Raw genomic sequence first — 15,940 nt, forward strand, 5'->3', positions numbered from 1 at the left:
TTAATGTGAATTGAGTTCAATGTTAGTTTGATACTAATCAGTCCATTCTGTTTATTTTTTAATTACTGCTTTCATTTGGAATGCACTTAAAAAATAAATTTTAAAAATGCAAATATAAGTAAAAATTATATGTCTATATTCACCCATACATGTCGTGTATGTGTGTATATGTACACAAGTTAATTAAACAAAATTGTGGACTTTTATATAAAATTATAGATCAAATAAATCATAGACAATTGGTGGAAAGAGGATGACCTACATCAGATCTAGCCACTTAACATTTCCTTCAGAGAGTATAAACATTTTGGAGCGTGTAGTATCTGCACGTGTTTTTAAAATTATGCATAAATTAATTCTTTGTTAAATCCTACTGCTGGTTCCCTAAGTTTCATTAATTTACTGATTCTGCCATTATATTTTTATAATTATTTTATTCCCAAAATTTTTATCTCTTAAGTCAGCTATAACTCCTTATCTTGGGAGAGAAGTATGACTTCCATCTTTTTCAAGTTGACATTTTAAAAGATAAGAGCATTAGCACCTGAAATTTTTAAATATATTAAACTAGAGGACCTTGAAGCTACTTTTTTTGAAAAGGTAATGAATATATGTGTATATGCTTATACATATTATAAATGTATGTTTGTGTGTGTATTTAGCTATAAATGCATACATATATATTTATAAAGTAGCCAATTTTAGTCAAATTCCAAATGGAATAAAATTTATGGATATAAATGTGCAACTACCACCCAAAATTTATTCAAAATTAGCAGTTTCTATGTCTGGGTCTGTATAAACCTAAGTGAGTCCATTTTTTTTATAATCGAGGAATCAAATATCTATTTTTCTATTTTGTGTATGTAATCTGTGTGGCCTCACTATATGAAAGAAGAAAACGACCTGCAGCTAGACATGAGTAATAAAACATGCATGAGGGAATGTGATCTACAAAGTGTTCCTTTATGTTCTAGAAAGGACCCTGACTCCTTCCTCAAATTTCAACTTAGTTTTTGTGTTCGAAATATGTATCTTTAAAATGGAGGAAGTCACCACCAGAGTTATGTAATGTAATCCTTAAAGGTCTTTTAGAATGCAGTCAAAAGGAGAGCATAGGAAAGAAAGACAGGAGACCTGTATTCATATATTTTTAAATGTGTAATTGATGTAATCAACTCTTTAAAAGACAGTTTCTTATATAAGGGAATTTTAGGGTCACCATTAATACATTTTTTCATGTTGTAAAAATAAATAGGAGGTCCTTTGTATAAGTTTTATGCATATGCACATTAACGTAGATATTGAGTTATATACTTGTATATAAGTTCCAAAAGTGTATTGTTTTCAATATCTTCTAAAATCTAATATCTATTGAATTATTCAATCTCTTCTGAAATTAAGAGAGAAAGGAGAAATTTAATGATCTCTGAATGCCTCATATATGTCAAGCATGACGTTCCATAGTCTCACAGACATAATTATGTTTATGTTAATTGAGTATGTATGTGAATTGAGAGAACTCCAACATAGTAATAAAAATAAATTGGCAATAAAAATTAATCATAAGTTATCAATGTCTTATTTTCCTCCTACTGAAGTAAATAATTATTAGCCTGACATTTACAGCACTCTCCTAGGTACTCTATTGCTTCATTTTTCAAAATTACCGTATAACCAATTATATTTGTTCTCAAGTATGTAAGAAACTCGTGAAATTTCTTGACATTGTTGGCGTTTTAGTCCCACTTCTAAAAATATATTGCTTTAATGAAAATAAAAACAACTAGTGACATCTCACTCCATGGTAGTGCTGAAAATGATTCCATTTATTCATTTATGTGAGTGTATGTATATATATGTTTGTATGCACATGTATATACATAGCCAACATATGCCATATCTATACATTTTGCAAATTGCTCATAAGCTCAGACAAACAGGGACTGTTCCTTTCCTCTCCTCTCCTGGGCCTAAACATGGCCCAGAATTTATTAGTTTTCTTTTGCATTTCACAAAAGTGAAACTGTTTTCAATCTAAGTTCTAGTTTCTGTAACAATGGTTGTCCTTCATATTTCATGAATAAAGGTATGCTTAAAGCATAATGCTTGTATGTGTACACACACGCACACACACACACACTCCAAAGCGGCTGCAGCATCTCTTCTGTTAGAGGTCAATTCAATTAAGCTATCACTAATTAAATGCCCACTGTATGCAATGCACTGATAATATAAAGATTAAAGGAAAAAGTAGGTCCTTCTTCAAGAACCTCCTTTCCCCTGTGTGACTTGCACATGTAAATAATTGGAATCCAGCAGTCTGTCTCCTATACCTATGCTGAGAAAGTACAACTATTTTATGATTTCAGACAATTCAATATAGGAAAAACCAAGGCAAACTAACATTCGAATGCTCCAAAAGTTAAGTTTGTACATTGTCGCAAAGTTCCTCTTATGATGAAGACTAGTTTTGATATATTTGGGGTAAATTTGTAAATGTGAATTAGCAAAAGATAAGTCACAACTAAGCATTTTTGTTTGCTTTTCATTTTTTGTATGTGTTTTAAATTTCAGCTACACTATGAATCCTTTTTCAAAATATTTTTAAGAGCTTAATAATTTTTTTCTTTTCTTTTAAAAAAATCTGTATTACTTAACCGTAGGGAGAAATGACATTTCTTTAACACAGATGACTTTAAACAATAATTATGGGTAATTTCTTGCTATAATTTATTTACATCTTTTGCCGAGATTGTGTGACAAATTCAATGTGTTCATCTAGAGGAAAAATAATGCCAACAGAAAAAGAATATAAACATGAGACAGGGGAAAATAAAGTTGTTGAAAAGTTAGTGTTGTATTTTCAGAGCCCTTCTCATGAAATAAAATCTCACTCACCAGGAGTTTTGTGTCTCAAGTTGGGCTGCCAGGTCTCAGTTTTGGTTTCCTGATATTCTGCTCGATGTACAAAATGTCAAAGTGAGAAACAGCTTTAACTGTTCCTTTTGGTACAGATGACTGAGGGGCAGCCTCCAGGATGCTTGATGCGATGAGGTAGTTCTTACTTTGGTATGCGATACAGTGTGATTAATAAACTCCAGATCACAGAGAGAGCCGGGTGCGAGTAAGGCTAATATGAGTGCAGTTTCCTACCCAAGACAATGTATTACCTTGAGCTAATCTGGTGGTACTGAAGAGAGAATTTATACATATATATATATACACACACACATAACAAAGACAATCACTGCTTTCTTCTTGAGCAGCTGCAGCCTGTCCCACTAATGGACGTGCAAAAGCAAAAACTGGCAGCATAAGGTATGTGTTCGTTTTTACAGATGGTACTGCAGACAAGTTGGTAATTGAAAAGGAAGTCGTGTACGTGAGCTATTTGACGGGGCAGGGAGTAGGGACAGCCTATTACAGGACTTCCCTATGTAATTGACTGGGTGAGTTATTGAAGTAGTTTTCCTGTGAAAGATTTCAGTTGTTACAAAATTACATCATTATTAAGGAAATTCATAATTCCACGTTGTCTTTTAAAAATCATGTTATTAAAACTTTAGAAATCAACTCAGTTTTCCCTGTCTGCACAGTACCTCTATCATGAAATTATCTGCTCGTGGTCGTTTTCACCAGTAGTGGTCACAGAGCTCTTATTTAAAGGCACATCTTTCGTTTGAATAATGACATAACATTAGGTGCTTATTTTAATCATTGGAGAGGTGTCCGTAAATACCTATGATTTTATGTGTCCTGAGGACATACAAAATTGAATTAAATGAGAGATAATATTTGTAATGGTTTATAGTTTCAAAAATAAATGAAATTCAGGTTCATTTGTTTTTAGTCTCCCACCACCTCACTCCCCGTGTTTCTAAAAGTCAGAGAGAATGGCATGTTCCCAGAGGTATTCCCGAGAGAGTCTGTGAAGTATTTAATCCAAATTGCGTATTTGGCATCAGGGTCGTTTTGTGGACACATTCATAGTTTATTATTAACTCTTTTAACTGTTTTGAACCTCTGTATATTTAACTCATGTATTCCCATAAGTTTTTGTTGTTTACATTAAAATAAGCAGTGGTTGCCATCTTTCTGCTGAGCAGGCTAAAGCCTGTGTTTTAACATCTGACTTGTACTGAATTCTTTCAATTGGATAGCCTATAAAAACTGTTTAGAGTTAGGAGTATTTTTGTCATTACTGTTCTGTGATGAAATGCAAAAGTACGTCACATATGAAGAGTATAATAGTAAACTTCATAGATAGATGAAGAACATGAAGTTTTATATATAATATTGGCGGAGTTTTTAAGCAGACATTATTTAAAATATTTTTATATTATCTGATTCTTGAGGAATTTGGTAGAATAACCTCATCTCTCAGAATTGCCAGTAATGTATCTTGAATAAAAATGATACCAAATATCACAAAAGGTCTCTGCCTTGGAACATACACATATATAAAAGAAATCCAGTAAATTGGTACCTGAACATGTGTGTTTACAGAGCATGTCAAAACCCCAGCACCATTTTTCTTGCCCCAACTCTAGCCAAGTCTTCTGCAAAAGCAAACAGAGACTTTCATCCGCAGCTAACCTCCCATGTAGCAGGCGCTATGAGAAGCTAAGTCAGTGGTGTCACCAACTTCTGCTTTTAAGCAGCGGCCCGTTTCACATACTTTTTTTATTTTTTTGACACAGCAGGATCAAAACACATGTACTGCATCCCTCCCCCTTCCCCAACACTGCCCCCCCATCAGCCAAGTGCTCTGTTCCTCTGGCTATGACTGTGTCGACCTCAAAACAGCTCGTTGCCATATCTGATGAAGGATGACTCATTTCTTTCTGGTACCTCAAAACTTGCATAATTTCAATCAGCTGTTATTGGGTGGTTTGAAGAGATAAGGGTTCTTTAAGGCCAGGATATTTTGAAATATTTTTGGTAAAAAATTCCCCAATCTCCTCTTTACTAATAAGGGCTGAAACATGGTTCACTGTGGCTTTCAAGTGAAGACAACCTGGGTTTGTATCTTACCCCTACTATTCAGCAATTGCAAATTGCTTCTAAGCCTCAGTTTTCTCATCTATAAAGTGGAGGGAATAATAATAATGATGATAACAATACTTGACTCTTAGGATCATTGTGATGATATCAGATAATGAGACGAGTCCTATCGTATGTTATCCTGCAAACACACGTACAATGATGATTATTTAAAAAGGGACAAAGTTAGTCAAACAAGAGGATTCTATTAAATAATTGATTCAAAAATTCTTTTTTATTGATTAATTTTCTATTTATCTATTTTAGAGATAGCATCTCACTCTGTTGCCCAGGCTGGAGTACAGTGACATGATTATAGCTCTCTGCAGTCTCAAACCCCTGGACTCAAGGCATCCTCCCGCCTCAGCCTCCAGATTAGCTCAGATTATAGATGCATGCCACCACACCAACTAATTTTTTTTTAACTTTTTGTAGAGATAGGTTCTTGCTGTGTTGCCTTGGTTGATCTCAAGCTCCTAGCCTCAAGCAATCCTCCCACCTTGGCCTCCCAAAGCACTGGGATTACAGGCATGAGCTACCACGCCTGACCAAAAATGCTTTTTAGAATATGATCCTGTCTTATTGCCTAGACTTAGAGACCAGAATGTGTTTTTTGATGCTGGATAAGTCAAAGAACTATTGTCAGTTTCATACTTCACCAATAAAAGAAGAGTAATAATAACTAGTAATTCACTGTAAATCTAAATTGGGATAAATATGTGTTAGGAGTTCTTAATCTTGGGATCTGGTTCCGTCAGCACTCAAATCCACAGGAAATCTTTGGATACATTTTGTGAGGGACATGCTTTTGACCATGTTAAAGTTATTTGGAAAATATTTTACACTTTATTTTTTCTGGGGAGTGTCATAAATTTCACCAAAAGATTGTATGATCCCCAAGAGTGTGAGAAACCATCAAGGAATGACTGAAGTGTATATAGCTGCCTCAAGGGTGGCAACACTTCATAAACCAGTTATTGTGTTAGGTACTATGAAGAGAATTATTATTATTTTTTTCTGTTTCTTTCAAAATAACCATTATATATTATAAATTTTAAAATATATCATTACATATTATAAATTATAATATGTCATTATATATTATAAAGGCAGCCCTAGAAAGGTGTAATACATGAAATATTAATAACTGTATTTGACTCTCTAATTAAATGCCTAGAAGCTGAGACTTTTGGACCTTAGGACTTTTCTAGAAAGGTCTTCATCACTGATATTTTTATGATATTTTTATTTTTAGAATGTGAACCTATCCCAGAATAAATCTGCTTATTAAATATATTATATAAATAAAATATGCAACAGATTTATTAAAAGAATCAACTCTTGTGCTGACACACTGAAGTTTAAGAGGTGCTAAAATTGTTTAACTGTGCCTCCGAACGGCCTTTTACTATATTTTTTCCTTCCAGTGTCAGATTTTGGCACTGGCATAGAAGAACGTCCCTGTAGAGCTACTTTCCAACCATTGTTGTAGCTGAAGGAAGGGTGAAAACAGATACATGATGGCAAAAATAGAAGCACTGAGAGACTTGAGTAGTTCTTTTAACAATAATGACTTTCACGTGGAATGAAAAAAAGACAGTGCAGACATAAATTTTCAACCATATTTTTAGCTGTCCAAATGCGTACTTGCTGTAAAGGCAGAACATTATTACAGAAACAGCATGGTAAGAACTCCAAAAATCTGGGTTTTTCCAATTCTGATTCTATTATGTAATTTCATTATGACATAGGGTGTTTTGTTTGCTCCTTTACCAAATATGGGGTTAGTTACCAAATATGGGGTTAAAGAAGGGAGATGGGGTCCTCAGACCTGTGTAATAGGTTTTATATCTGTGTGATAAATTTCTAAAACCTTGAGATGTAAAGAATCTGTATGAGTAAAGAGTGGGATATACCTGGGGAAATGGTGATTTTCGGCTGTGTCACTCCTAGAATCACCAGTTACATCTCAGAAGAGATGGAGCTAATGTGTTTAGCACAGTAGCATTACCTGATATATTGGGTAGCTCCCTATGTGGCGACGTTGTCAGTGGGATAAGTCTTAGATGTATTCATATCTCAATGCAAGGTATGATTACTACAGTATGTATTGCCTCATGTCCTGGAACAAAAACTGTTCTATTGCTCTTAGCCAGAGATGCCAGTTTAGTTTACACTGGTCTCCATTATCATTGCTGATGTGTTGAGGAAGTGAATTTAATAAGCAGGGTAAACAGGTTTTGTTTCCAAGCTCTATGGTGATTATAAGATGGGTGCTTGGCTGAACCTGATAGAGTCCCTTCAGTTTTTTGGCAAGAAATCTGAGGGCAAAGAGGACTGTTTTAAAGCAGGCAAAGACATGCTGTACAGCCCATTTCAATGGATTCTTCACAATTTCATTTGAAACAAAAGTTGGCCAGGATATTGGTAAACTATTGCTTTCTGTTGACAGAGTGCTTTCCCTGCTCTTGTCCAATTGTTGGCCAGCCTGTGCTCCTGGTAAGAGTCTGGCTGTTCATCTAAAGGTGTTTATTGCAAACTATCATCTGTTTTTAAGTTGTTTTAGCTCCTGAATTCAGTATATTCCATAGGATCTACTGATGTGTAGTCAACAGCTGGTTAATTCTGTTTTGGAGGGGAAGAGGGCAGGGACATGGCCTTCGATGTCTCCTAGTGGTGAATGATAGAGATAAGAACTAAAATAATATTCAACACTTATTGAATTATTGAATATCAACAATTACTGAATATCACCTACATATGTGACAGTCATGAACACATATACTCATGTCAACTCTATTGGTTGCTAATAGAACAATGTGATTGATAGAACATTATGACTAATGAGAAAATAAGCAAGTATTAATTTGTTTCTGAAATGACTTAAACTATTACACATTTTTGCAAAGGAGGACAGGAAGTAACCCCTCTGATTATTAGGTAACTTTTAGCCTTTAAATGAGATTTACGAAGGGGAAATGCTTTGGTATCTTCAGAAAAGTTTCCACGTAATTCACATGATTTCAACTGTCAATGTTCATGAACAATTTCTGTTTGTGTTACTTTAGCTCTATACTTAGTATGTTTTTAGAAGATTCCACTGGAAAATCTGCAAGATTACAGACCATGTTTGTCTTATGCTGTGGCCCTGGCTTGTAGCACAGTGCCAGGCACATGGTGGACATGCAATAATTACTCCCAGAACTTAACTGAATTAATTTACCACTGAGATTGTATTACTGTGAAATCATACCAGAAGCTTTGCTCATAACCATCTATGCATTTCGCTAACATGAACATTGCAAAGAATTTTTGATATAATTAAATAAACACAAATTTTTTAAAGAGTTAAAAATATTTGAGGTACATTCATACTAACATTATATGAATCAAATTTCAAATTGATTCGGTTTAAAATGGCTAAGATATAAAACCATAAAAAGTATGAGTAAATATTCTGCCTATCAAGGCTTGTTATGTAATTACATGGTTTCAGTATGGTTCTTATTCATAGAAAATTATTGTAGAAGATAATTTCTTCACAAATTCCTTCACCAATGGAAACTTTTAATATCTTGAAGATGAATATCCGTGTCTGTAAATGTTAAGCCACTTTAATAAATCATTCAATCAAATTTACTTCAGATGAAATCAGTTCTTTTTCAAAATTTGGAGATTTGGAAACCTTAAAATTTTTATATTTGGCTGGTCTTCAAATAATAAAATAAAATCAGGAATAAAAACAGCTGAACCAATTTAAAATTTAATAAAAAATGTCTTAAGTCATATTTGGGTTTCCTAACATGTATGCCAAGGCTCAGCTATTTATCAATGATATAGAGCTGACTCAAGATTTAAGTCTCCGAAAAGCAAAACTTGAATTGGAAACTTAGAGAAAATTTCAACTATTGTAACCCTTGTGTTGGTGTTAGCCATGAACCTAAAGACAAAAGGTGTTGTGTTTTGTTTGTTTTAAATATTTAGTCATTATACTTATTGGTTTACTCTAAAGGGGAGGGAAAAATTACATTGGATTTAAAGTGTATTCGTATTAAAAGATAGGTAGGTCATTTTCTATTTCTATTTGATGATTTTTCAGATCCATCACCTACATTACTGTTGTGAAAATCAGTGTTGTGGCTATAATATTTGAAATACCGAAAGGGATCAAGGGCTCAAAAGACATGCAAATTATCACTGAAAAGCATTTGCCAGGCAATCACTGGCTTCGAAACTCCTTGCAGTTAACTGTTCGTACCATTATTCATCCTTTTTCACATAGGAAATTACCAGCCAACGGAAATGGCCTGGAGACAACACAAATGCAACCTAAATTTTACTGGTCAAAGCATTAAAAGAAAAGCAAACAATCATTTTCTCGAATTGCTGATTCCAGAATTTTTTCTGTAGAAATTTTGAGTTGAGCTGACTGATGTAAATTTGGGTTTTCAGCCAATCCTCCTTCACTCTTGCCCTCCATTGAAGCCACGTAGATGTGGAAGGTGAACTTAGAGCAGTTTAGGGGCAGAGATTGCCACTACTCTATGTGACTTTACATGTGTGAGTGGGCAGTCTTCCCTCAGTCTGCGAGGAGAGTACGATTTGTGCTATATATGCCCCTCAGGAATGCCAATTGGTGTTATCGGCTAGCTACTTATTCCTACCTGTTTTCCCTCCCAGCACTGATCTTATCCATATGACCCATAATTCTTCCCTCTCACGCACAAGGTGATGGAGGTACAAATTATTATCTCTTAAGACAGCTTGTGGGAAAAGGAGAAATTTATTATTTAAACATAAACAGACACAGATAGAACCATCAGCAATTTGTGACTATAATGATATAGATAAAAGAGAGCTACCTCCAGCACCTAGCAAGTACCTGGCATCAGCTCCTTCTCAAAAATACATGTGGGGCTGGGTGTGGTGGCTCACGCCTGTAATCCCAGCACTTTGAGAGGCAGAGGCGGGTGGATCACCTGAGGTCAGGAGCTGGAGACCAGCCTGGCCAACATGGTGAAACCTGACCCTACTAAAAATACAAAAATTTGCCAGGCGTGGTGGCGGGTATCTGTAATCCCAGCTACTTGGAGGCTGAGGCAGGAGAATCACTTGAACCTGGGAGGCGGAGGTGGGCAGTGAGCCGAGATCACGCCACTGCCCTGCAGCCTGGGCAACAGAGTAACACTCCGACTCAAAAAAAAAAAAAAAAAAAAAAAAAGTGTGGAAAGTAGGAGTGGACAATGAATTTTCTTGATTGTGTTTTCTACATCATCATCAGCCGTCTCTGCCCAACTCCAGATTAATTTGTCAGCCTGAATGGAAGACATTTAAAAGGGATTTTTAAAAAAAAAAAAAAAAACACTACTTTTTTTCCTAAAATATTTTTTTCTAAAAATAATGATAGAAATAATAGCAGGCAGGATTATTTTCAACTTTCTTAATGTTTAGCCTAACAGAGCACTGTCCCAGGTGCTTATTCCTTACAATACTCAATGACGATTAGGAAACGGGATTTCTGTCCTTAATAGGCTTACTGCAAAGGAGAGTGACAAAGTATTTTAAAACTGCCATGCAGGATAAAGTATGAATGACATAAGGTCGTTAGTGCTTTTCTTTTTCTTTAAGTTAAAGCCAAGCTTTGTTTTTGAAAATAGAGCACAGGAGGCTTCTACTCTGCCTTCCTTTGGTAACAGGCTGCTTCCCTGTCCTTGATTGGGCTAAGGATGTTGATAACTTCAAAGGAAATCCCTTACTGTGTCCTGCCAGGTTACACTGTACACAGTGTGACCAGGTCAGGACTCGCATCTGTATGGTGCTTTAGAAAGATGTGGTTCTGCAGTGACACAGCTCAGGACACTCACTCCCTACTTCTCCCACCTTCTCTGCTGCTTCCAGAAATTTTAATTGCACCAAAAGTAAGGTTCTACTAGGCTTACCAAAGTACTAAATTTGTTTAGATGGGAGGTAACTTCGTGTGTGAAAGAATTTCTCACCTACCTCCCACTCTCCACCCCCATGCAAGCTTGCTCCCATTGAATTCTAGGTGCGAACACCTAGATATTTCACTCTGACTCAACTTTCCATTCTCATATTTGATAAGATTGATATGAAAGAAACACATTTAACAATATTCAACCTTATGTTTTAAGCATCTCTCAAATATTAAATAACAAGATTCAAGGGCTAAAAAGAAAACTAACAAAATATTTTTCTCATACAAAAGAAATAATAATTGAATTCTCTTGACAAATAGGAGTTGAGCACTTACTACATCCCTAGCACTGTTTTAATTGCATCTGTTAATCCACACAAGGATCACAGTAGCCGGGCGTGGTGGCTCACGCCTCTAATCCCAGCACTTTGGGAGGCCGAGGTGGGCACATCACCTGAGATTGGGAGTTTGAGACCAGCCTGACCAACATGGAGAAACCCCATCTCTACTAAAAAATACAAAATTAGCTGGGCATGGTGGTGCATGCCTGTAATCCCAGCTACTCGGGAGGCTGAGGCAGGAGAATTGCTTGAACCCAGGAGTTGGAGTTTGCAATGAGCCAAGATCGTGCCATTGCTCTCTAGCCTGGGTGACAGAGTGAGACTCTGCCTCAAAAAAAAAAAAAAAAAAAAAAAAAGAATCACAGTAGCTCACACTGTAAAGATCGGAGAACTTTAAGCATTGAAAGGTTAAGTGACTTGCCCAGTGTTGTGCCTGGCAAATGGCAGAGACAGGTTTTGAATACGAGTGTTCTGACACCTAAACCTGATTATTAACCTCCAAGCTCTACTGACTCTGAATAAGTGTATTCAAAGTACTCCTGATATATTTAAAATGTGATATGGTTTACCTAAAATATAGCAAATTATATTAGAGTCTTAAGTGCAGCTTTTAAAGCAAGCTGTGCTTTTGGAAACCAGTGCTGTAATTTCGGGATTTTCCCTCTAACTAATGAAAGGCATTTTCTTTGCAAGAGAATTAAGCACCAACTTGTGCAAGGGTTGAAACACTCACTGAAATCAGGATTACACCCACTTTGGCATGGTGTGTCAAGCACCCAGGGCATAAGGAAAGAAAAGCAGGCTGGAGAGAATGGTTACACATTCACATTTGAGCCGCAGCCATATATGTGGGTTAGTTTCCAAATGGACATTTACATTGCCCTTATGTGTATCAAGTTGGTGTTTATTTGCAAACATGTTATTTAGATCTAGGAAAATGACAGGATAGCCCCAGGAAAGTTTCACAGTTATAACCTAACTAGGCTCCCAGTTTACTTTGCATAAAGGGCGTCCCCAAAATGTTTGATAAACACAACTTCTAATATTTCATTGATTTTGGGGGAAGCAGCAGTCCACTTTTGCAGTAGGCACTCATTGGGACTTGCAGACTGACACCCAACATTTGTTATTGCTGTTATTGAGACTTAGAAACTCATGATACATTCCTGGTCCAGAGTTGGGTGGGGGGAAGGAGAAAAAGGGGAGCCAGAGATTATCTTTGAAAATCTAGTTTTTATTATATCACCTAAAGTAGCACAACCTGCTACACTAATGAAATCGTGTTCTTGGTTTAAAAGGGCAATTGTTAGCCTGACTTTGTGCTCACTAAAAACATTCCCCCAATCTTGTTAAGTTATTGCTCTCATTTCAGATTTTTATGGCTGTGCAGCTTACCAGCCCTCATTTCTTTACGTTTCATTCATTTTCCTTGTATTGATGATTAATGGAGGATGTCGAATGTTAGAGTGAGCAGGCATCAGCAATTGCAAGATCATAATTAGTTTAGCTGACGAGGGCCTCTGATAGCACTTGCATCTGGATGGAAAAATTACCCTATAGGGAACTGGCTGCTCACCAGGTCTTTTTAGTGATACATTGTGAAACACCCGATGAATCAAATGCCCTTTCAATGCCAAGAAAGTGTTCCAGTCTTGAAGCCAAAATTATGTCTGCAGAAAGCTTTCCATTTGAAATGTATCAGAGTACAATTATAACCATTGTATTTTCTTGGCAGGGATACCACTCTTCTACGGTATGGACTTGAGTTAAATAAATTGCCTAAATTTTATGAATCCCTGAAATTTTGACTTATAGCACATGTAATATTTAATTTCTAATAAAATTAGGTTCCAGCAAGACTTTTTCCACTCCTTATCTAACATGCATATTTTATCATTAAAGGCTTTGCTTCCTAGAGAAAGGAGAGCCGAACTACAATTCAGGCTGTCTTTTTTTTTTTTTTTTTTTCTTTTTTTTTCAGCAAGAGAATTCCATTTCCTGCCTGTTAGTATTTGTGCCTACAAACACAGCCTGACTTTTGTTTAAGTGAGAAGTTTAATGGAATCATTACTTGATAGCAAGAATGGAACAAGCAATACTAATTATCTAGTTTTAAATATTCTTAGGTTATTTTGAACCTGTTGATTACAAAACTCAGGCCACTAGAATCAATTTGTATTTGGAAACTCTTGTGATTTCCAAGTCTAAGTCAAATAAAGTAAAGAAAGAGCCATTGAAGGGTCTGTGTTGCCTGACTTAAGTAGGCACCTCATAAGGGTTCTCATTAGTAATACTGTACTTTTAATTGGCTGAAGTTTCTCCAAACCCTCTCATGTTTGAGGAATAGAGGAATCTTTCGAATTTTACAATTGCAAACGAAAGATCAGAATTGAGTGTCTTATATTCTCTTAATACTTACGTTACGTGAATGACATACAAAAACACAGAAATCAAGTTTGATTTTAAATGGTTTACATTTGTTCCAAACATGACTATATTTTAAAGCTCAGGTGGCATGTGCTCCTCCTTTCCAAAGTGTATTAAACATATTGCCATGTCTGTCGTTTTGACTTGTGTTTTGACACTTTTAAAAGGTATATTTTAGGGTTCCGCATTTAGGAGCCATCATTAAAGCCATAAAACCCAAAGTTCAAAAAGTTAAAGCTGTTTCTATGAAAAGCCTTTGGTGTTCCACACACCTCATCCATCACTGTAGGGTTAATTATAATGAAAATCAGTGGTGCCTATTAAACACAATTGAACCTGACCTCATTATGGGCAGTGTGGTTTTATACTGTCATTGTTGCTAGTTTAAAGACAAAACTCCTGGGTTGATTTGGTCTAACTCCACTGATCATGTGACTCACCTCTGACCTTGGGTTTTTTCCCCTGTTTCAGAGGCGTAGAGGCTCCGGTGTTTTTTGTGCCAATTGCCTGACCACAAAGACCTCTCTCTGGCGAAAGAATGCAAATGGCGGATATGTATGCAACGCGTGTGGCCTCTACCAGAAGCTTCACTCGGTAAGAACTTGTTCCACTCTTTCAGGAAAAGCTTTATAAAGCAGTGTTGGCCTGGTCTGTGGTGTGATAAGTCCCATTCCCTGGCTTGCAGTGCCTGCCCCCGCAGGGTTGTTTAATACAGTCACTTGGAGTGCATGTGTGATTTATGGTGAAAGGGGCTTAGATGTGATGGGGAGACAGGTTTGAGGTCATTAGTAATGCATTATGCTTCTTTTGATATAAAAGAGGAAAATGATTGATTTCTGGGAACTTCACAGCAGATAGTTGAATTAATGGTTATCAGAATTCAGTAAAATTATTTTAGGTAAAAAGAAAATTTTTAGAAGTTTCAGAAATATGCAAAACATTTTTAAAAATGAAAAAGGACGCTTTCATTGTTCAGTATAAAATAAAAGTCAGGGAAAGAATTAGTATTTTTTAGTTTACCTTTGGAATTTGCAAGTGTTATCTTGACCGCTTTAGGGGCTGGAGGGACACATTCGGAAGGATAGTTCTGAACTGAACCAGGATCAGAGAATATCACATGAATCTCCACAGTGCCTTCAGTGGGTATTTCAATAAGGTATCTGAAGTTCTGAATAGCACACACACCAGGGTAGAGTAAGGTGCAAACATACTTTGTCTTTTAAGATCTCCAGCAGGCTTTGGCTCACGGAGGTCCTTTGAATTACTTTTCCTCAAATTTTAGTTAGGATTCTGTAATAAAATTAAAACTCACAAATCCTCCATCTGAATATGGATTTGACTTACTGAAGGATTTTTTTTTTTAGTTTAGAAAGTTCATCTGCTGACAAGAGCTGACTTTAAAATAGGAATCCCCCACTTCGTAAACAGAAATTTATTTCCCTGTGCCTTTTTCATTTTGTTTGGCATTTCACCATAGCTCTTAGCACAAGCCAGTGAATACATTATGGCTACAGAGAATACAATTTTAGACAAAACGTTCTCATATATGGACTATTGGAAGCACTCTTTAAAAAATGCATGCTGCTAACAATACTAATTGGCAGTAACCTGTAAAAACCTTAGTTATTAGCATGTAGCAAGTAGAAAGATTCTGCCCCCCGCCACATACCAACTTATTTTTCTTTTAACCTTCATCATTTAAGCATAGCTATAAGCTTCTATTTAATGGGAACTGACATTAATGATTTTAATTGAACTCTGGCCAATCATAGGCCAAAAGTAAATTAAAATACTACTCTGCCAGATTATGGTAATTTAACCACTGTGATATGAACTAAACTATTTTCTAAAAATTATTTTAACATTCATCTGTCCAGAGGTAAGATGTTTTTAGTTTTGAGGTTTTTTTAAAAACCATACATTGAAATACATAAAGGTTATGTTCACATTTCATGTCAAAAACTGACACAAAAGTTATGATTGTTTAAAAAAGGAATTTATGCAAATTTCAGGTTTCTTTACAGTGTATAGATTAAATAATGCATATGTTTATAATGCTAATATGAACTCTTTGTAAACCTTTGTAAATCTGAGCAAAAGAAATGCACATGGCATAACTAAGCTGTGTTACATTTTCTTTCTTTAACAATGAATTGTCAATAACAACAAGTGTGTTATCTTTCTTCACTTC

General features: G+C 35.8%; 1 protein-coding gene across 11 annotated transcripts in view; it reads left to right on the top strand.

Moving 5' to 3' along the window:
• Positions 1–15,940, top strand: part of LOC105475954 (transcriptional repressor GATA binding 1) — a 264,087-nt gene that overhangs the window by 238,023 nt on the left and 10,124 nt on the right. For all 11 annotated transcript variants that reach the window (XM_071067892.1, XM_011731474.3, XM_071067890.1 and 8 more), the window contains one exon: positions 14,221–14,343. In XM_071067892.1, coding sequence (XP_070923993.1) covers positions 14,221–14,343 — 123 coding nt within the window. The remainder of the gene's footprint in view (positions 1–14,220; positions 14,344–15,940) is intronic.

Source organism: Macaca nemestrina, chromosome 8 (assembly GCF_043159975.1).
Source record: "Macaca nemestrina isolate mMacNem1 chromosome 8, mMacNem.hap1, whole genome shotgun sequence".
NCBI classification, from domain to species: domain Eukaryota; kingdom Metazoa; phylum Chordata; class Mammalia; order Primates; family Cercopithecidae; genus Macaca; species Macaca nemestrina.